Source organism: Mus pahari, chromosome 11, assembly GCF_900095145.1.
Source record: "Mus pahari chromosome 11, PAHARI_EIJ_v1.1, whole genome shotgun sequence".
Taxonomy (NCBI): domain Eukaryota; kingdom Metazoa; phylum Chordata; class Mammalia; order Rodentia; family Muridae; genus Mus; species Mus pahari.
Genome location: NC_034600.1, coordinates 50,145 through 72,901, shown reverse-complemented (window position 1 = coordinate 72,901; position 22,757 = coordinate 50,145). Strand labels below are relative to the sequence as shown.

The 22,757-nt window shown below is 39.6% G+C and overlaps 1 protein-coding gene across 1 annotated transcript; it reads right to left on the bottom strand.

Moving 5' to 3' along the window:
* Positions 1-339: 339 nt before the first annotated feature.
* Positions 340-18,491, bottom strand: LOC110329235 (zinc finger protein 728-like). Its single transcript, XM_029543918.1, has 4 exons — positions 18,424-18,491; positions 7,732-7,858; positions 5,267-5,362; positions 340-3,290 (listed from the first exon to the last, which is right to left on the bottom strand). Exons 1-4 carry the CDS (start codon positions 18,427-18,429, stop codon positions 2,605-2,607), a joined length of 915 nt encoding a protein of 304 aa, XP_029399778.1. The 5' UTR covers positions 18,430-18,491; the 3' UTR covers positions 340-2,604.
* Between the last annotated feature and the right edge of the window lie 4,266 nt (positions 18,492-22,757).

The window sequence follows — 22,757 nt, the reverse complement described above, 5'->3', positions numbered from 1 at the left end:
AATCTATTACCCCCCCCCCAAAAAAAAAAAAAATTGGCCTATCCAATACCTCATTCCTGGTACCAAATTCTTTCTTTGGGTTTTAGTGCTGAGAACAGATTCCATGATCAAGGCAAGTCTTACAAAGGACAAGATACATTTGGGGCTGTCATCAATTAGGGAGCATGGCAGTATCTAGGCAGACATAGTGAGGGCAGACCTGAGAGTTCCACACCTTTATCTGAAGGCAGCTAGTGGAAGAGTGACTTCCAGGCAGCTAGGATGAAGGTTTTAAGTCTGCACCCACAGTGACATACCTATTTCAACAAGGCCACACCTCCTAATAGTGCCACTTCCTGGGCAGAGGTCATACAATCCATCACAACCATGGAGTCTTACTCAGTGTTCTACTGCTACAAAGAGACACCAAACCAGGACAACTCTTATAAAAAAAACATTTAATTGGGGCTTGTAAACAGTTTCAGAGGTTTGTCCATTATTATTGTGAGGAGCAAGCTAGGGAGCTCATTGGAATGCAGGCAGACATGGAGCTTGAGAAGTAGCTGAGAATTATCCATACTGACCCATAGTCAGTAAAAGAGGGGGACACTGGGTCTGAACCTTTGAAATCTCAAATATGACCTCCAATGACACACTTACACCAGTGATGTCACACTTCTTAAGCCTTTTCCAGCAGTGTTATTACCTGATAACTAACCATTCAAATCTATTCTATGAGCCCTTGGGGCAATTCTTATTCCAACCACAACACATGGTGAGAAAGTTAAAACAACAGGAACATAAGCAGCTGGTCATGTTCCTTCCACAGTGAGGAAGCAGGGGATGGATGAATAGTTGGTCTCAGAGTATTATCTGATACTGCAGCATCTAAGTCAAACAGATGCTTCCAACTGCAATCAACAGACCTCCTAAAATCAATTTAATTAATCAAGATAAATTCTACAAATCAACAAGAGGCTTGCAACTCAAATGATTCTAGAACTCATGCTGCTAACAATTGAGTTTGTATCATTAGTTCTTTACACTTTTCCATGTAAAACACAAAGTTATTTCAAAAGTGTAATCTACATTTATTCATTTCTGGGCACAGAAATTTATGTTTGTGTGTGGGCCCATGCAAGAAGGTCAGAGGACAACCTTCAGAGGTAATTACCTCTTTCTATGTTGTGGATACCCGGAATACTGACATGGGTGTATTGGGTCTTCTTGGCAATTTACTGTATTCTCAAAGTCAATATGCTAGCTCTACCCAAAAATCGTAACATTCCTGCCCTTTCTCCAACCTAACTTTCGCCTCATAAGTAAAATAGGCTACAACTTGAAAGGTCCACAAAGGATTTAACAATTACAACACTATGAAAGACCACAGTCCACGTGTCACATGAGACTCAAGGCAATCTCTTGACTGTGAGCTCCTACAACATAAGAACAAGTGACTAGTTTTTACATACTGGTATAGAACAAGGGTTTCAATTCTAAAACAGAAGAAACAAAAGACAAAGGAAGGATCAGCCCCAAATCCAGAACGACAACCACATAGTCCGACAGCTCCAATTTTGGCATGGTAGTATGAATGATTCCAAAGCCTTTACAAAATCCCCTAAACTTATAGGACTTCGATTCAGCATGAAACTGTTGATAATCTTTAGGGTCTGGAGAAGTATTAAGATGTTATGAACATTTTAACATTTGTACTATTTCATTCCAGTTTAATCTAACTTGTCTTCAGAAATATAAGAATGCTTATTGAAGGGTTTGCAATATTTTTCACACTTGTGACATTTCAGTCTAGTATGAATTGTGAAGTTTTCCTCGAGGTTTCTATAAGTCCAAAAGACCTTAGCACATTCTTCACACTTGTATGGTTTCTCTCATAGATGAATTCTTTGATGTTGTTTGAGACCAGAAGACTGGTAATACAGTGTTTGCCACATTCTTCACATGTGTAGTGTTTATCTCCAATAGGAATTATCCTGTGTTCAGATCATGCAATGAACTTAAAAAGTATTTGCCACATTTTTTATATTTGTATGGTTTCTTTCCAGAATGAATTCTTTGATGATCCCTAAATTTGTTGAGCATTTTGACATGTTTTTTTCATTTGTAAATATTTTCTACATTGTGAGTTAATTTGTCTAGATACAGGATTGACTTTGTAAAAGAGGTTTTTCCACGATCCTCACTTTTGTATGTTTTCTTTCCAGAATGAGTTATCAAATAAGGAGAAAGAATCTGGAAAGTTCTAAAGGATTTACCTGATACACATCAAGTTTAGGGTTTCTTTCCTGTGTGGCTTCTCTTTTCAGAAAGTACTTATGGACAATAGAAGGCCAGGCCACATTCTTTATATTTGTAGGACTTCTCTCTTGTATGAATTCTGTTTTGTTTGTAAAGTCTTCACTGGTAATTGAAGACCTTGGCAGATACTTCACACTTGTAGGGATTCTCTTCTGTATGAACTTTCTTAAGTTTTTAAGGTCCTAATGGATAATCAAAGGCTTTGCCACACATTTCACAACTGTATGGTTTCTTTCTTGTATGAATTTTCTTACAGTTTGAAAGTATTGATGGATAATGGAAGGCATTGCCACATACTTCACACCTTTATGATTTCTCTCTTGTATGAATTTTCTTATGTTTTGAAAGTCTTGATGGATATTCGAAGGCCTTGCCACATATATCACACTTGTAGAGTTTCTCTCCTTTATGCATTAACTTGTGTTCATGAAGTGATGATTGACAGCGGAGGAAATCTCCACATATTTTACACTTGTAGGGTTTTTGGTTTGTATGACATATCTTGTGTTTTAAAAGTAATGATGGAAAGCGGAAGGCCTTGCCACATACATCACACTTGCAGGGTTTATCTCCTGTATGAATCCCCATGTGTTGATAAAGTAATGGTGAAGAGTGGAAGGCCTTTCCACATACTTCACACTTGTATGGTTTCTCTCCTGTATGAATTCTCCTATGGTATAAAAGTCTTGATGAATAATTGAAAGCCTTGCCACATACTTCACACTTATAGAGTTTTTCTTTTGTGTGAATTATTTTATGTTGAAAAAGTTTTATTGGATCATGGAAGGCCCTGTTACATGTTTCACACTTGTAGGGTTTTTCTCCTGTATGAATTAGTTTGTGTTGAGAAAGCAATGATGGAAAACGGAAGGACTTGCCACACTCTTCACACTTGTAGGGCTTCCCTCCTAAGTGAATTATCCGATGATTTTGAAATACTTCTTTCCCCACAAAGATGTTGCCACATTCTTTACACGTATAGCATTTTCCCCCTGGTGAGTAACAGTTGAGAAATGAATGAAAACACTGCCAATATCTGTAAATCTATACTGATAGTTTTTTAAAAAACACCATTTACTCCTATTTGCATTGGTCTGTATTAATGAGATGCTACATTCAATTTTCTGTACCTGTATTCAGTGAACTACAATTTAAAACACAGAATAAGTGAAAATCATGTAGACTCCCTTGAACTAAGAAGACAATGGCAACATAGAACAAGGAAGGAATAGAATATTAAATAAAATCAAACGTATGAAAGCACAATATTCACTAAGAAAATCCATAATGGCATTATGCAAATGCAAAATCAGCTCCTTAAAGAGATACTGAAATTTCATCAATACTCAAAAACAAAGTATAAATTAATCTAATTTGGAAAACACTTGAATAAACAATATTTATATATTATACATGAATATAATATTTTATCTATAGTCTAAGTATAGAGTTTTGTTTCAGAAGTTTTGAATGGTGACTGAAGAAGACTTTCTTTAATAATATTAAATAAAAATTCAAGAAAAAAGAGTTTAAGCACATCTGTAAGTATAATGGTTTTGTGCATTTTGTGAAGATTATCATGTTTTATTTAAATGATTGATTTTCTTGGTCCCATATGTTTGTGTCATCCAGACATGGCATTGTAGTGAATTCTTAGAATCTCTCATCTTAAGTTTTTGTAAATATTGTTCCCCATTTATGCCATAATCTGTTAATAAAAGCTGATCAGCCAATGGTTGGGCTGAATAGAGAATATGCTTGATTTCTGCAATCCCAGGAAAGAACGGGGGTCGGGGGTAGTTCACTATAAGGAAGAGGTCTAGACAAGGAGGCTGGAAAATCCCCTGTAGCTCAGAGAACCAGACCAGTACTACAATGCCAGTTATCATGAGTACTTTGCCTGGGATCTAGCCAGATTACCTTAGTGGATTAGAATTAATTATTAATGTTCCAGTAACTGTGTTGTAAAGCATATCAAATAAATCTTATACTCCCTATCTTATTCATTTGGGAGCTTGCTGAGATAACTCATCACTTTCTAAAATGTATGTACAGATATCTTATAAAAAGCATAAATAACCAAGTTAAAGATTACATAGAAATGACAGAGCTTGGGCAGTCATGGGGAACACAGGTTAATCTCATGGTAGAAGAAAGCAAAGATAATGAAACTCAAAACATTCTAAACATTAGCTTATGCCCTCCATTGACAGAAAAAGACAGAAAGGTAGATGTTTAAAAGCAAAGATGCAGGTGGTCTTTTGATAGGCTCCACCCGGCAGCTGAGTCAGAAACTCAGAGCCAAAGATACCCAGATACCCAGATACCAAGATACCCAGAGCCAGATACCCAGATACCAAGATACCCAGAGCCAGATACCCTGAGCCAAATAGTGGATGGAGCTTTGGGACTCCTACAGAAGAAGAGGAGGAAAGATTGTGGAACTCAAAGGGGACAGGAACTCCACAGGAAGACCAAGAGAGTCATTTAACCTAGATCCTTGGGGCTCTGAGTCTGAACCAACAAACCAACACATACACGGGCTGGACCTAGGCTTCCCCGCTCATATGTAGCAGTTGTGCAGCTTGATCATTATGTGGGTCCTGAACAATTGGAAAGGAGGCTATCTGAAAACCTGTTGCCTGTATGTGAAAGATATTCTACTAGCTGGCCTGCCATAACTGGACTCAGTGGGAGAGGAAGCACCCAGCATTAGAGAGTCTTGAAGTGCCAGGGTAGGGGGGTGGGGAGTAGACAGGAAGGTGCTCACTGACTTAGAGCAGAAGAGGATGGCAGACAAAGGAAGAATTGTGGGAAGGGGTGACCAGGAAGGGAACAGTGAGCCAGATGTGAGGAGAATAAGTAAAAAAATAATAATAATTTAATTTTTAAAAAGATGGATATTGTGATTTATGTTAGATCCCAGAGTTTCCCACTCTGTTCTCTGACCCCCCTCCTTCACACACACCTGAGTACATAGAGATGTCTGCTTGACTCTTCACATCTGAAGGCTCTTGTATTTGTTCCAGAAATCTGACCAGGTATGGCTTAGAGGAAACAAGATCTGTTTGCAGAAAAATGGAACAACATTGTTACTGTGGTCACGTGGGAAATAAAATGCCCCTCCAAGACTGTGTGTATAAGGAATGAGAAGATACAATAAAGGTGATTAGAGATGTCTTAGGGTTTTTATTCCTGCACAAACATCATGACCAAGAAGTCAGTTGGGGACGAAAGGGTTTATTCAGCTTATACTTCCACATTGCTGTTCAACAATGGAAGTCACCAAAGGAAGTCAGAACTAGAACTAAGCAGGTCAGGAAGCAGGAACTGATGCAGAGGCCATGGAGGGATGCTATTTACTGGCTTGCTTCCCCTGGCTTGCTCAGCCTGCTCTCTTATAGAACCAAGATTACCAGCCCAGAGATGGTACTAAACACACTAATTGAGAAAATGTCCCACAGTTGGATCTCATGGAGGCATTTTGCCAACTGAAGCTCCTCTCTCTGTGATAACTCCAGCTGTGTCAAGTTGACACACAAAAACAGCCAGTACAACTGACCCCTTATCAACTTGACATACACACATATCGCTTTTAAGCCTCAACCCTTACTTTCTTTTCATTCCCAAGATCTAAATAACTTTAAAAGTCTGACAGTCTTTACATATTAAAAGTTCAATCCCTTTAAAATGCCCAGCATCTTTTAAAATTCAAAATCTTTTAAAAATTCAAAGTCTTTTAACTGTGGGCTTCATTAAAAATACTTTCTTCCTTCAAGAGGGAAAAATATCAGGGCACAGTCACAATCAAAAGCAAGATCAAACTCCAACTGTCCAATGTCTAGGATCCACTCACGATCTTATAGATCCCTCCAAAGGCTTGGGTCACTTATTCATCTCTGCACTTTGTAGTCTTCTAGGCTCCAGCTGCCTGTATTGCACTGCTGCTGCTGGTCTTAGTGGTCATTTCGTGGCACTGGCATCTACAAAACACTGTTGTCTTCGGCTGCAATTAGGCTTCACCAATAGCCTTTCACAAGCTTTCTTCATGGTGCCAAGCCTCAACTCCTTTGCATGACCCCTTCAAGTCCTGGGCCATCAATTGCAACTGAGGCTGCATCTTCACCAATGGCATTCTGTGGCCTCTCACAGTGCCAAGCCTCAGCTGCTCTGAGTGACCCCTTCATGCCTTCAAAACCAGTACCACCTGGGTGACTCTTACACATTACCAAATCCAGCCACAGCACAAGGTACAGCTTTGGTTATCTCTGGAACACAGCCTCTGTGCTCTCAGAAAACACTTCCCAGAAGATTTCACTTCAATGATGCTGGTCTCTTCTTAATCACCACTAATTTCTTTGCTCCACCTAACCAGCATCAATAGTCCCAGTAATGCAAATTTTCGATGTGGTTTTTGTGGTATTTTTATAACCACAGTTGATTCTTCAGCCTCAGCTAACCAAAACCACAGAATCTTCACAATCAAAATAGCAATGTCCCTGAAAAGAGTCTTAAATCTTCCCTCTGAAATTTCACAAGCCAGACCTCCATCTTCTTCACTGTTCTCAACATTATCTTCCAAGGTCCTACACAACATCCTACAGAGCTCTTAACACCAAATGGATCTTCTAGCCCAAAGTTCCAAAGTCCTTTCACAGTCCTCCCCAAAACATGGTCAGATTGTCACAGGAATACCCTACTCCTGGTACCAATTTATCTTAGTCAGGTTTTCTATTCCTGCACAAACATCATGACCAAGATGCAAGTTGGGAAGGAAAGGATTCATTCAGCTTACACTTCCACACTGCTATTCATCACCAAAGGAAGTCAGGACTGGAACTTAAACAGGTCAGGAAGCAGGAGCTGATGCAGAGGCCACAGAGGGATGTTGCTTACTGGCTTGCTTCCCCTGGCTTGCTCAGCTTGCTTTCTTATAGAACCTAAGACTACCAGTCCAGGGATGGTACCAAACACACTAATTGAGAAAATGCCCCACAGCTGGATCTCATGGAGGCACTTTGCCAACTGAAGCTCCTTTCTCTGTGATAACTCCAGCCTGTTTCAAGTTGACACACAAAAACAGCCAATACAACAGGACTAGTTGTTACATGTTTTCTGATGGCCACATCAGAAACTTGGAAATTGCAAGTGCTGAGCTTCACACCCCTCAGTTACAAGGAGAACTTTTACAAATGAAGTATGTGATCTTCTCTTTAATGTGTATCACTTATATTCTAAGACAAACAGTACATTTAAGGGGGTGGTATGAACACAAGAGGAAATAGTTCAAAGCTATGAATAATTTAAATTTTCCTTAAAAGTAGTCCTATGGATCTCACGGATGGGTGTAGAAGTTCCCCAAAGATAATGTACAAAAGGAGTAACTTTCATGTTTATAATTAATTAAAAGTTCATCATGGAAGGTATTCTCACCCAGAAAAACAAAGTTGTTGTAATTCTCCAGTGTCACATCCCTGTATAATTTCCACTGAGCAGGACCCAGGTATTCCCACTCCTCTGCAGAGAAATATATTACCACATCCCAGAATGACAGCATATCCTAAAGAAAATAAAATTAAAAAAAGAGTAAATATCAGACAGTATTGTTTGTGGTTGGTCTGGTGCTTCCATGTATTCAAATGATAAAATTCTGTACCCACTAACTCCCGCCCCCTGGCACTATCTTCCTGTACCAACACAAGTGAATTCCCATGAGTTCACCAGTAATTTTTGTGTAAAACCAGCTCCCCAATTAAAACTTTTATTAGGCTTATGGTTCCATAGCACAGCATAGTTCATTATTGAAGGAGGTCAGGACAGGGATTTAAACAGGACAGGAACCTGGTGATTTAGAGATATTGGAGTGGTTCAGCTCATAGGCTTCCTATAAATGGCTTGCTGTGTCTGCTCCTTTATGGAATCCAGGGCTATCATCTCAGATACTTTTCATATCAGTATGTGTCATGCTCCATCAGTCACTAGGAAATTGCTCTACAGGCTGGCACACAGCCTCATCTTACAGAGTATTTCCAAAATTAACAATTCCTATACTCTCATAAGTATAGTTTGTTTCAAGTGCACAATACTCTAGTTAGTACAATAAAAATAAACAAATAGTTAAATCTTGGAAAAAAATGGAGCTTTAGTGTCCTATCATTGTATTGTAATACAGCACACGTTATGTATATTCTTCACGGTAGAGAGCCATGGTGATGGTGAAAGTTTTTCTCAACCCAAATATGCACAATCACAAATGTCAAACACAATGAAGATCCATATATATTGTAGGATGTACTTGTGAAGGGCTGGCTTCCTGAGCATGTGCAGAGAGAACATGTACAATGCACAAAGGGTCAGGAGTTTGAGCACTCAATGGGTAGAACAAAATAAATGAATTCATAATAAATGAATTCATAGATAAATGGAAACAAATTATACTAAACACAGTATAATTAGAAAATTAACCAGTAAGTTCAGTCAAGTGGGAACTTACACCAAATCAATACTTTCAGAGGTCCCATAAAAGGACAATGGGAACTTTAGTTCACTGTCTTCATTCAGCCATGGACTTGGCCAGGCAAATCTGACAGAGGATACAGTGCCATGAAGGAGTCATTGTTGCAGTTACTGGGGATGTTACACTTCTGCTGCAACTGAGGTTATCTGCCGTAAGGCAGCTGTTTCTGAGGTAGCCTGTGCTCTCATTGCCCACATTGTATGATTTAGGTCTCTGGTGAACTTGGCCATTTTTTTTATCTACCAATACAATATTGCATGCTGTGATTTTTAATAAACTTGCTTGCCTTTGTGTCAACTGTTTATACAAGATATCCTGTTCCCAGCTATTGCTTTTGTCTTCTTTAAGCCTTTTTTCTTTATTTTCCATCCCTGGTCCATCCATTCCTTTTTTTTTTTTTTTTTTTTTTTTTTTTTTTTTTTGCAATTTGAGATTTTAAATCCCTTGATTTCAGGTCAACATCAGGACCCTAGCATTCCTTCATCTCATCTAAATGAAGAAGAGTATCCACTGATCAATATTCCTCCAGGTGTCCTCATCCTGAGATGACTGGACAATGGGATAAAAATTGCATCTCTCACTTGATTTACAATCCTTTAGATTCAAAGTCTGACTGATTTGGTTAGATTTCTTGCTTGTAAAAACAGGATTCCTATGTGAATACAGCTGACCCTCCTTAACCTTCCTTGTCTGCTATCACCCAGGGAGGGATGTTTTTGGGGATCTCCTGTCTCTCAAGATAATCTGCCTTGCCTAAGCAGACAACACCAGGAAGGAGAGACTGCAGACCTGCAGGGGGCTCCTAGAGCTGCATCAACTTCCTCATTCCCAAGCCCCTCACCTGCTGCTCTAAAAGGTCCAAGCCAGGTTTCTCTCCCAACACAACACCCCATATCATATTTCCAGGAGAGTTGGTATCACTCTCTGTGTGTACTAATAAACAGGCCCTTGTGTTATTCTCAACCTCTTTTCTGCTCTTCTTCTCTTTGGATTGTGCTTACAAATCTAACGTCAACGATATTGTCAAAAATGACCATATTCCACCCTTTAAGGGCACCGAATAGTGTCCAAAATTAACCATGTGTACCACAATTCCCTGATTATTTTACTTTTATGATTTAATTAAGGTTCATTCAAATTAAAGAAGTTCATATCAAACCACATTAAGATGACCTCAAAAACATAGGACAGGGGAATATAAAGAAAAATAACGTATTTGAATTAAAAGAATATAGAGCTCTATTATAACTGGAAAGACTACAGGAAGCTTCTATGATGTCAGACACACAAAACAAACAAACAACATTCAAGTTTTCTGCAGGTACGGTAACTGCTAGGTCATACCTACATTTTCTCCTGAAAACCATATGGCCATAACGCATATAAAAATAAATGATGTCAAAAATCATGCTGGCATTTACCCCCACCACCATACTAGATAGAAATACTTGCCATGACACATTGCTTAGATGAACACTAGGACATAGACTTTAGGAGTAGTCATAACCTTCATCAAAGATTACAAACATTTCAACAAGGCTTGAAGAAGCATCTCAGTGCCACAGCAGACAGTGAACTTCAGGAGAATCCATGCTTCTGTGACACTCAAGAAACCAAAAACTTTAGAAGGATGGAAATGACAACACAATGCAGGATTTGAAACTGGAATTCAATAAAGAGAAACACTGAAGAGGATTCTGGTAGCAATGATCCAAAATGTACCCCCAAAAAATCCTTACAGAAAACTTAAAGGAAAAACTTAAAATAGAATAGATAGAATCAAAATAGAAAAATAGAATAAATTGGCAGAAGATAGCATATAAGTATCTACAAATAAAATGGATGATCTAGATAAAATAAGCAGAGTATATTAAATAAATGAAGAAAAAAAATCTGTGGGAAGGAAACATACAGAACTGTTAGACAAGGTGAAAGGCCCAGGAAGAGGCAGAGATGGAGAGGGTTTCGCCTCATGCTGCCTGTATTCTAGTGTTAATTTTGATTCCCCAAACAGCTCACACAGCTGTCTGCTCCTGTGCAATGAGGGCCCTGCCCCCATTTGGTTCTGATTGATAAATTAAGATGGCAAATAGCCTGGCAGGGCAGTGAGAGGTGGGACTTTTAGGATTCCTGGGCTTGGGACAGATAGGAGAGAGAGAGAGAGAGAGAGAGAGAGAGAGAGAGAGAGAGAGAGAGAGAAGATTCCCCATGACTCAGAGGCAGAGGGCTTAGATTCAGGAACTATGGAAGAAAAACCATCCAAAATGTAGGTGGAAGGATCAAGCAGCCCAATGGGGGCAGCTGCCAGAAGGTAATAGGAGAGCAAAGATAAAACATAGAAGGTGTTAAACCAGAAATTCCAGAGGGAAGTATATGCTAGGCTTAGAAGTGCCCAACCATGACCTAGTTGAAGCATATGAAAATTAACTGGTAAGTGTGTGTGTGTGTGTGTGTGTGTGTGTGTGTGTGTGTGTGTCTTTTATTCTCGAATCCAGAGCAGGTTAACTAAATTACCACTACACAGATATGATCTCAAGAAGGTCATAAAAGAAATATTCCCTAAACTCAGGAAGGCCATAAAAGAAATAGTCCCTAAACTAATAATATAAAAAGTACACATAACACTTAATTGGACAAGATCAGAAAATAAAGTCCTCATGGCATAAATGTGCAAGTGAAAGAACACATTTATTAGGATATCAGGCAATTCCTCTCTGGAACTTTGAAAGTCAGAAGAGCCTGGAGTAATCTTTCCAACTCTTAAAAGACAATGACATCCACCTTAAGACACTGTACACTATCTGCAGTGATTGAAAGAGACAGAAAAACCATCCATAAAATAAAGAGCATTTAAAAATTGTATCTTACAAACCGAACATAAAGAAAATACAGAAACCACCATTTTAGGCTGATGAGAGAGATGAGCATAGCCCAGACACCATGAAAAGGCATCAGAAGCCAAAATGACAAAACCCCAAAGGGCCACTGAGAACACAAACAACACTGAGAATGAGGGACACACTGACAGTGAAGACTCACACACCAGAACAAGTGATGCCCACTCACAGTTCTCCTTTCACGAGATACAGGCCAGGAAAATGGATCAAGAAACGAATCCAACTTTATGTTGTCTACAGCAAGTAGATATCAGTGATGTCTTTTAGATTTCCCAATGAAACCAGACAGATTTTCAAAATATCCCCTTATGATAGCCTGAATTTTTTGTTATCTGTTGTAATATCTTCATATTCATTTCTGAATCTGATCATTTGGGTCCAGTTTCTGTTGGTTAGCTGGATAAAGTGTCCCTCAATCTTGTTTATCTTCTAAAAGAACCTGATGTGAATTTGTTGATCATTTGAATCTTTTTTCTGTGAATTAGTTTCAATTATTATTATTATTATTGTTGTTGTTGTTGTTTTGTTTTGTTTTTTGTTTTTTGTTTTTTCGAGACAGGGTTTCTCTGTGCAGTCCTGGCTGTCCTGGAACTCACTTTGTAGACCAGGCTGGCCTCGAACTCAGAAATCCACCCGTCTCTGCCTCCCAAGTGCTGGGATTAAAGGCGTGTGCCACCACCACCCAGCTCAATTATTTTTCTTCTAAATATTTTAAAAATTACTGACCATTGACAGGATTAGAATTACATTTGTTCTTGTTTTTCTCAAATTTCTTCAGTGTATCATCCAATCATCTCTCTGTGGTCTTTCTCATAGTTTCACACAATTGGGCTATAATCTTCACCTGCTAGATTGCCTTCAACAGGTCCCAGAGATTTAGTTTTCTTATGATTTTATGAAAAAAAGTTAATGAGGAAGAAATTAACAACCTAAATGGATTCAAAATAATGGGCAGATTGAAAGTGTAACGAAACGTTTTCCAGATTTAAAAAAAAAAAATTTGTGCCCAGATGGATTCACAAGGAGGTTATATACATACATATGTATGTAAATATATGTATGTATGTATATGGATTTTAACAGGAACCTTGGAACTCTTATCCCAACTCTCTGTAGCTTGCAGCCACTTTGGACAAAAGCTCAGTGTTCATTCTGATGCCTAAACAACACAAAGACTCAACAAAGAAAGTATTTCAACCACTACTCCTTATAATACAACATATAAATAAATTGAGAAATCTAAAAATGACATAACAATCTCCTTAGATCCTGAAAACCCATTTGAATAAAATCCAAAACCCCTTCATGTTAAAAGTATTGAAGAGATCAGGAACGCAGGGCACATATGTAAACATAATGAAAGCAATATACAGTAAACCAATAGACAACATCATATAAATGGAAAGAAGTTTAAAGCAACCCCACTAAAATCGGGAACAAGGGTGTCCACTTTATATCTCTTCAAGATAGTACTTTAAGTTCTAGCTACAGCAATAAGACAACTAAAGGAGTTCAAAGGTATATAATTTGGAAAAGAAAATGTCAAAAGATGGCTATTTGCAGATAATATGGTAGTATACATAAGTGACCACAAAAACTCTACCAGAGAACTCCAACAGCTGAAAAACACCTTCAAAATAGATTCAAAATAGATTTTAAAAAATCAGTAACCCTCTCTTATATAAAGGAAAAAATGGTCTGAGGAAAAAAAAATGGGAAACTGGGAATGTTTCCCAGGGAAACAACCACCTTAATGACAGCCACAAATAATACAAGATATCTCGGTTAACTGTAACCAAGCAAGTGAAAGACCTGTAGAACAAGAATTTCACATCTCTAAAGAAAGAATATGAAGAATATATCAAAAGATGAAAAGATCTCCCATACTCATGTATAAGTAGGATTAACATAGTAAAAAATGGCCACCTTATCAAAAGCAATCTACAGATTCAATGTACTTCCCATCAAAATTCCAACACAATTCTTTACAAACCTTGAAGGAACCATTCTCAACTTCATATGAAAGAACAAATATCCCTGGATAGCTAAAACAAACCTGTAAATAAAAGAACTTCTAGATGTATCACTGTCCCTGATTTCTTAATATACTAAAGAGCAATAGTAATAAAAACTGTATGGTACTGGTTTAGAAACAGACATGTTGATCAATGGAATCAGAAAGAAGATCCAGAAATAAACCTATACACCTACAGATACTTGATTTTTGAAAAAGAACCCAAAACTATACACTGGAAAAAAGTAAGAATCTTCAAAAAATTGTGCTGGTCTAATTGGATATCTGCATGTAGAAGAATGCAAAGAGATTCATATTTATCACCCTGCTCAAAACTCAAGTTCCAGTGGATCAAAGACCTCAACATAAAGCCAGATACACTAAATCTAATAGAAGAGAAAGTGCGGCATATCCTTGAACACATTTGTACAGGAGATAGCTTCCTGAACAGAATACAAATGGCTCAGGCACCAAGATCAGCAATTAATAAATGGGACTGTATAAAACTGAAAAGCTTTTGAAAGGTAAAGGGCACTGTCGATAGGATAGAATGGCAGCCTAGAGAATGGGAAAAAATATTCACCAACCTAACATCCCACTGAGGGCTGATATCCAAAATAAACAAAGAACTCAGGAAGTTAGCCATCAACAAACCAAGTAACCCAGTTTTTTGTTTGTTTGTTTGTTTTTTGTTTTTAAATGGGGTATAGAGCTAAACAGAGAATTCTCCACAGAGGAATCTCTAATTGGTAGGTAGGAATCTCTAATTGGTAGGTCAAAAGGTTCAACATTCTTAGTTATTAGGGAAACACAAATCAAAGTGACTCTGAGAGTCTCCCTTACACCCATCAGAATGACTAAGATCAAAAAGTCAAGTGAAGGCACATGCTGGCAAGGATGTGGATCAAGAACACTGGTGGGATTGCTAACCTGTACAACCACTACAGAAATCAATTTGGCACTTTCTCAAATAACTGGGAATAGTTTTACCTCAAGACCCAGCTATACCATTCCTGGGCATATACCCAAAAGATCTTCCTGCACACTTGCTCAACTGTGTTCACAGCAGCTTTATTCACAACAGGCAGAAACTGTAAACAATCCAGATGTACCACAATTGATGAGTGGACTACTCAGACATTAAAAACAAGGACAACATGAAATTTGTAAGCAAATGGATGGAACTAGAAAACATTATCCTGAATGAGGTAACCAAGACCCTAAAGAACATGTGTGGTATGTAATCACTTACAAGTGAATATTAGCCATAAAGTACAGGATAACTAAGCTATAATCCAGAGACCTCAAGAAGCTAAATAACAAGGAGGGCCTAAGGGAGGATGCTTGGATCTCACTCAGAGGGGGGAATAAAAGTCATCAGGAGTGGATGGAGGGAAGGAGGTGGGTGGAGAAGGGGATATAAAGGGGTATGGGTAATGGGGATCAGGTGTAGAGAGAGCCTGGGAGAGAGGGCCAGTAGCGTGAATGGAACTCGATGGTGGGCAGGGGAAGGGAGATCTTTGGGAGAAGTCTGAGACTAGGGATGCAAGAGGCTTCAAGGAGTCTATGAGGGTTACTCTAGCTGAGTTCCTAGCAGTGGGGAATATGGAGCCTAATGTGGCTTCCTAGTGTAGTCAGGCAAGACCCCCATTGGAGAGATAAGGATACTGATCCAAGGACAAAAACTGATCCAAAATTCATCCTACCTACAGGAAGTGCAGGGAAAAAGATGGAGCAGAGACTGAGGGAATGGCCAACCCTGGATTAACCCAACTTGAGAACCTTTCCACAGGCAAGAACCAATGACTAACACAATTAATGGTACTCTGTTAGTCTTACAGTCAGGGGTTTCGGTTAAATGTCCTCTGAGAGGATCAACCAAGCTTCTGACTGAAACAGATGCAGCGACGTACAGCCACATAGTAGAAGGAGCTTGGGGAGTCTCATAGAAGAGTTAGTGGAAGTATTGTTGGACAAGAAAAGGACATGGTACTCGGGAGGCAGAAGCAGGTGGATTTCTGAGTTCAAGGCCAGCCTGGTCTACAGAGTGAGTTCCAGGACAGCCAGGGCTATACAGAGAAACTCTGTCTCGAAAAACCAAAAAAAAAAAAAAAAAAAAAAAAAAAGAGGATACGGGCTAAACAAAAGACCAACATAGTCAGTCTGTTTAAATCAGTGAGTCCTTCATTCATATCATCAGTCAGAGTAGATTCAGGTGAAATGAAAAGAGCCTGCAAGGAAAAGGGCGGCACTGCACAGCATAGGAGACTGGACCCCTCCCCGAGGAAGAGGAAGGGCTCCCACCTTGACAGTTTACTGCCTTGACGGTAGTAGTGTCAGATGCGAAGGACAGCGGTAGATATGGCTGACATTTTCTATCTGTAGAGCAGCCATGCTGTTCTCAAAAGACTCATGTGAATTCAGCAGAGGTCACCAGGAGGTTATGTCAGAAAATAAGAGTGAAGAGTATGCAAACAAAACGACCATTCCCTGCAAATACAGAGGAGTACTCAAGCCAGGCAAAGGGGGGAATCCTTTCCCACACAGTCAGTGGAAACAAGGTTCTAATCCCAACGCTAGTCATCAACAGAAGGATGCTAGTGGAAATCTGGATGCAAGATTTCAAATGTATTCGACACAACTTCTTAAAGCACATTTGTAAGTTGTCATAATTAGAAGAAGTGAATTGGATGGATTTCTGTCAGGTCACTGGTGCTCAGAACTGAGACCAACCAGAAATAATTACCACGTGGAGAAAACCTACATTTTAAGATTCTTTTTAAACCACAGGTCTCAAGTATCCTAGGCTTACCATGGATTGACTATGGAGGAGAGGATGATTTTGAACCCCAGAATTCCTGACTCCTCCCCAAAAAGCAGAACTGGCAGAAATGAGTTACAGAATAGGCTTAAGTTCAATTCTCTGTCATAGAGCTGTTTAATTTAAAATATATGTGAATATTTGGTGCCTGGAAGTTATATATATATAGTATGCTGCTGTTCTCTCTCTACAGTGTAAGGAACATATTTTGATGTACAAAGTAGCACAAGATTCCAATTTCATATACTGTTATATTTTTCCTACAGATTAGCAACATTTACTAGGAAATATATATGATTCTAGATATGGCAAGAAACTCATTGAAAATCCCAGTAGATAGGAAAAAGTGGTCTGAAGCCCATGCTTTCTGGGAGTAGACTTGAATGCCATGAGTCAGGCCCCGGCTCACTAACACTCGATTGGACTGAGGAATGACAATATAAGCAAGATCACTGAGGGGCAGAGCCTGGAATTTTGCAGGTTCAGGATTAGCTGTCTTACCTTGGGTTGATTTTCCCTTCAGGGACAGTCAGTCCTTGCCTCAGTCTGCAGTGGACCACACAGCTTGTGACAATAGATAAAAACCTCTCAGAATCCACCAACAAGGCAGAACATGAGATTGTATCAATCCAAAAGCTAAAATCTCAGCAGATGGTAACTTAGGTGAATAGAATATCTCCAATGACTCTATGAGACACACACCAATGTATTTTAAATTTTCCTTGGTTAATGACATTCTCTGTTCTGTAAAACCATGAAACTGCCTTGTGTTGAAGCACAGACTTTGGATTAACCTAAGTCTGTATTCTCAGATAATGGCCACTCAAAAGGCTGACTAAACTGCCTCTTAACCCTTTAAGAGGAAAACTGCATTTTGCATGGACAGGAACCTATGTGAAAATCCTAAGACCCCAAGTGTGCCAGAGCTTTCCCAATTTTTCTTACCACCACAGGAAAACATGAAATCATTCTAGAAATGTTCAGCGAGCAACAGTAAAGTTGGGTGCCAGATACAGGGAGCAGAGTACATTTAAGAGAATTTAGACATTTCTGATAATGTGAACAGACAGAAAAAAAACATGTGACCAGAGGAGGGTCATCTCCTTTCTCTTTCAGACACATTCCAGCCCCTTCCAGAGGTCATGAGCTCCATTTCTCTCATCTCACCAAGTCACCTCTCATATCTGAGAAGGAGTCCAAATTTTGGACAGAACGCATACTAAGAATTGTTGAGTATTATTGTCTAGTGATTTTTTTTAGCGGAAGGGCAAAATTCATAATTATTTGGATTGTGCAAACACTGGTTCATATCAATTACAGGGTTACTCTGTGGCTATATAGCCATGTATTGTGGTGATTCAGGTACAGGATTGTACATCCTAAATTCCTATTTAACCCGAGGCATCCGTAAATCTAACACTTTATTCCAAAGGAAAAGGAACTAACACCCCACACAACAGTCACCCTCACGGGACTCTCTGTCCCTGGCACTAGGAACTTTAAGAAGATTTGTGAGGTCAAACTCAAGTACTAGATAGGATATAGAGTATAGGAGGCGCTAGATGTCCACGTGTTCTGTATGTCCTGAGAATCTGACTACAGCCACGTGAGAACGGGTGAGCCAGGCAGAGCATATTTCCCCAGTAAAGATGCGCGAGCTCCTTTCAGCATCTCAGGAACAAGCAGTCAGCAGACCCAGCCTGCCCGTGTGATCCTGTTGTTTCCAACTTTCTTCCCTAGCCTAGGTCAGCACCACACCTCCAGGTCAGCAGCTTGCCGGGTCTCATAACAAGCCCAAATAAGCTCCTTCCGTGCCCGATACGCCACCCTGCACAGTCCCTCAGATCTGCAAGGTTACGGTGTTCCCTGCACCAACCTTCATGTCAGAGATCCAAACGCAGCTTTCAACAGGACAGACGCCTAACTCTGGGGAGAAGCTAAGTTTGAAAATCAAATGCGGAAGTTTGATAGCAACGGCCAGCCTTCTGATGACGTCTCATGTATCCGGACTACATGTCCCACAAATCAGTGCGAAGAACTTCCATGAACCCACAGAGCTGGTTCGTTCACCTGCTGGTTTCCTGACCAACTGTGATTCCCTGAAGTTGGGAAGAAACAGTCTTCTTCACTAGGGCAGTCACAGGGCATTTGGACTCATTTAAAGTTCTGTGGTCCCGGCACGCAATGTTAGCCTGTGAGTCGACCCTTTCACAGTGATGTTTATCACGTTTCCTAGTTATTTCTGGTAGAACACCGTGATTTTAAACTATCTTACTACCGCGGAAAATTCATGCTTTCATGACTTGCTTTACTTAAAAGTATGGAAGCAAGAGCTAGTTTAAGATGCTCTTGAAACCATCCTTGGTGACCCTGCCTGTCACTCAGCATGTCAGGTGCTTAAGACAAAAGACTTAGAATTCAAAGCCAGCAACCATCAGGCTTTTTCTGAGCTCAGGCTTTCCTCCTCTGCATCTCTCCCAAGAGGAGGGGCAGAGCTCCTGGGATCGCAGTGGTGTGTGTCCTAACTCTTGGTCCATTTTGCATTATAGGATTTCTGCCTGTGTTAAGTTTGATGTTCCTTATTGAATTCCCCGTCTCTCATGTGAGCCTGTCATCGTTCATATTTGACCATATTTGACCATCAGTGGTATCTGCCTTGAACTTCCGTTATTTCTCTGAAGCAGAACACCGTGATAATTCCTTCTTGAATACAAAGATATCAGAAATATGTTTATAGCATTGCCAAATGACAAATGAGGTCGATATATTAAAGAAGTTATATTGGAAACATGCAATATTGAGAATCCCCACCTCTTCTTGAGAAGGTGTATTCCTGTGTAGTTCAAGCTTGAGTCAGTTATAAACCCCATTACAAAAAGGCTTCATACTTCCCTGATGCATTATGATTCAAAAGGAAGCAGTTTCAGAGCAAAGACTGGTGCAGAGTCCCTATTGAGTTCTTCACCAGGGAGTGTGTTTACCTATGGATGCAGAACAGCTTCCTCATTTGGAGAAACTAGAGTCAACAGGCAGTACATTCACCTGGACACTTGATTGGCATGTCTGTTTAGAATGAGGTCACGACTGGTCTGTCCATCCTCCTGAATACTGCAATGGAGGGCACTGTCAGCAACCACAAGGACAGAATTTCTGAGCATAATAAGTTTTCTAATATGTGTATGTGTTGAGGTTTGGTGTGTTGCTATGTTTTGTTATGCTAAATTCTCCAACAAAAGGTCTAGGCCCTCTACCAACTTCTCACATTTACAAAGTTCTATTGTGTAAATCTTGTTCCTTGATTTAAAACTACTGGATAAATCAAATCGGTTACAGCCGATTGATTACTGGAGGGATTTGAGGTAGGTGAGTTTTGAGTTAGCTGGTAGAGGTGGAGAAGAGAGAGAAGGGAGAGAGACCAGGACAAGGAGGAGGAATGGGAAAAGAGGACGAAGCTGCCCTGGGGCAGATGGACCATGAGCATGTGGCCAGGAGAAACAGCAAATATCTGGGGTACACCACTGGGAAGGGTGCCAGGTCAGCAGTTAGAAGAGTCGATTAAGGGTTGCAGCTCAGTAATTGTCAAAGCCAAATGAAATAACCCTAGTCTGAATTGATCTTATTTGTAAGGTGTAACCTTAAATTGGTTGTATTACACATGTATATGTGTACATGTATGTTTGTGTCTTTTCATGCACACCTACCTAAGAGGATAGTCATTCACATGAGATGTGCTCATCCTTGAGAAGGCAGCATCCATTCACAAGTCTTCTGCAGTCTCCATTTCTGTGCATCGTGGCTGTGTAATTCAATAGGATGAGGAGCTACCATGGTGTAGTCACAACCTGAACATGTGATCAAAGAGGAGCCTCATTCAGCAGAATATTAGGGACCCAGGCTTATACTTATCAAAACGTCTACTGGGGCCAGATATTCAGGCCTAATATGTTTGTTTAGACCATGTTCACCATTTTAAGTTTATTTTCTACAGTCATTTTTTTTTTTTACATCTTGACCATTTAGTTTTCTCCCTTTGAAACGTTCTCCAATAGATGTTGGACAAAATCACTTTAAAACCTTTGCTTACAGACTAAAGAGATTTTTCCGTAGTTGAGAGTAATTACTGTCTTATAGAAGATGAGTTTGTTTTCTAACATGCTTATGATGGCTTTCGAGCACATATAAGCATCAGTTCTAGAGGATCAGACACCTTCTTGTCACATCATCAGGCATCTATTGTAGACAAGATAGGCACATAGACACACACACAGAGAAACAAATTTCTAGTAAAGTAAAATAAAACGTGTAATTAAAAATTTACGCTGCCCGTGGTGGTACATCCACTTATTTCAACTAGACAGGGGTCAGAGAGAGCTGGATTTCTCAGTTGGAGGACAGAAATTTATAGAGTGAATTTCAAGAGTATCAGTGCAGAAACCCTGTCTGGAACAAATACAATAACAAAAAAAAGTAAAACCAAGGCTTCACATTTAGAAAAAAAATGATATTTGAAAGGAATATTATTGTTTTCACTGTTTAAATATAACACAAATTGTTAAACACCTACCAGTTGCCATTTTAGAAGATAGATGCTTTCACCAGCAAAAGCCCACTGAAATAGAACCCTTCCTAGTGCAGTTCTCAAGAGCCCCTATGTCTACCATCCTGAGCCTGTACAAATTCCCAAGATACATTACAGACCCCATCATTACTACATCCCTCACAGGAAGGCACATGAGATGTGTAGATAGTTTCATACTTTCTTGGAAGACATACTGAGCTTGTTCAGTAGATTATACAGCAAATGGTTACTTTATAGAAGGTGGGTCACTGAACATCACTGTATAAGTTTATAATACATCCACATACTTCCCTTATTCCTCCCCATAAAATTAATGATTGTACTATCTATTGGTGTATATGGGAAAGTTTTCTGCTTACGTTACTGAACATGTGTCTTTTGTGTATCCTTACACCTCTGTGGTGGTTATTTTATCTTGTTTAAACTCATCTACATGTGCTTTCAGGCTCTACCCACTCCTCCAGCTCATCAAGGGCTGTCTCAGTTTCCTTGCCAAACAAGCAAGATTCATTTTTCCAGTGATGTAAAGCCTTCCCAGATAATCGTTACACTGTGTGCTACTTCACAGACTTGTCTAAAGGCTAATCTTATAAAGATCATTTTAATCAAGGTTCCCTGTACCCAGATTACCATAGCTTCCGTCAAGTCAGCAAATATTTACTAGCACACTCTCAGTTTGTCAATCCATCTGGTTAATTGTAAGTTACACTCAGGGAATTTTCAGATGACAGAGAATGGAAGATACAACTGTCAGAGGACAAGAGGTTTACACAAACCTGTATGTTTTTGTTAGGCTTTTTTGACTGTGAAGAGATACCATGCCCAAGGCCGCTCTTATAAACAAAACGATTTAATTTTGGCTGGCTTGAAGTTTCTGAGGTTTACTCCATTATCATCATGGTGGGAAGCATGGCAGCGTGCAGGCTGACATGATACCTGAGATGGAGCTGACACTTCTACATCTTGATCCAAAGTCAGCCAGAAGGAGCTTATGTCCTACACTGGGGATAGGGAGTGATACGTGAATACACACACACACACACACACACACACACACACACACATGAATGACCTGGAAACCTGCCTCTACGGCGACACACTTCCTCTAAAACTCCATACCGACTCCAATAAGGCCCCATTTCCTATTAGCATTTAAAGACGTGAATTTATGGGAGAAAAACATTTACAAAATATCACATTTCAGGTCCTGGTGCCCATAAGCCTTTGGCTATAATACAATGGCGAATGCATTTGGTCCATCTTGAAAACTCTCCATAGTCTATCACATCTCAACAGTGTTTAAAAGCAAAGTTCAAAGTCTACAACATTTGGGATCCACAATCTGGAATCCTCCAAAGGAATTGTTTCAATTCTCCAGCTCTGTGCTCTGTAGCCCTTTAAGCTCTGGCTGGCTCCACTCCATTTGTACTTCAATTGTTGGTGGTCATACTATGGTACTGGCATCTTCAATACACTGGGGTCTTGCATTGCAACTAGGCTGCAATTTCACCAATCACCTCTCATAGGCTCTCCTTGTGCTGACATGCATCAACTCTCTTACACGACCCCTTCAATCTTTGGCTTTCAACTAACAATGAGGCTACATTTTCACCAATACCCCTCTTGCTGTC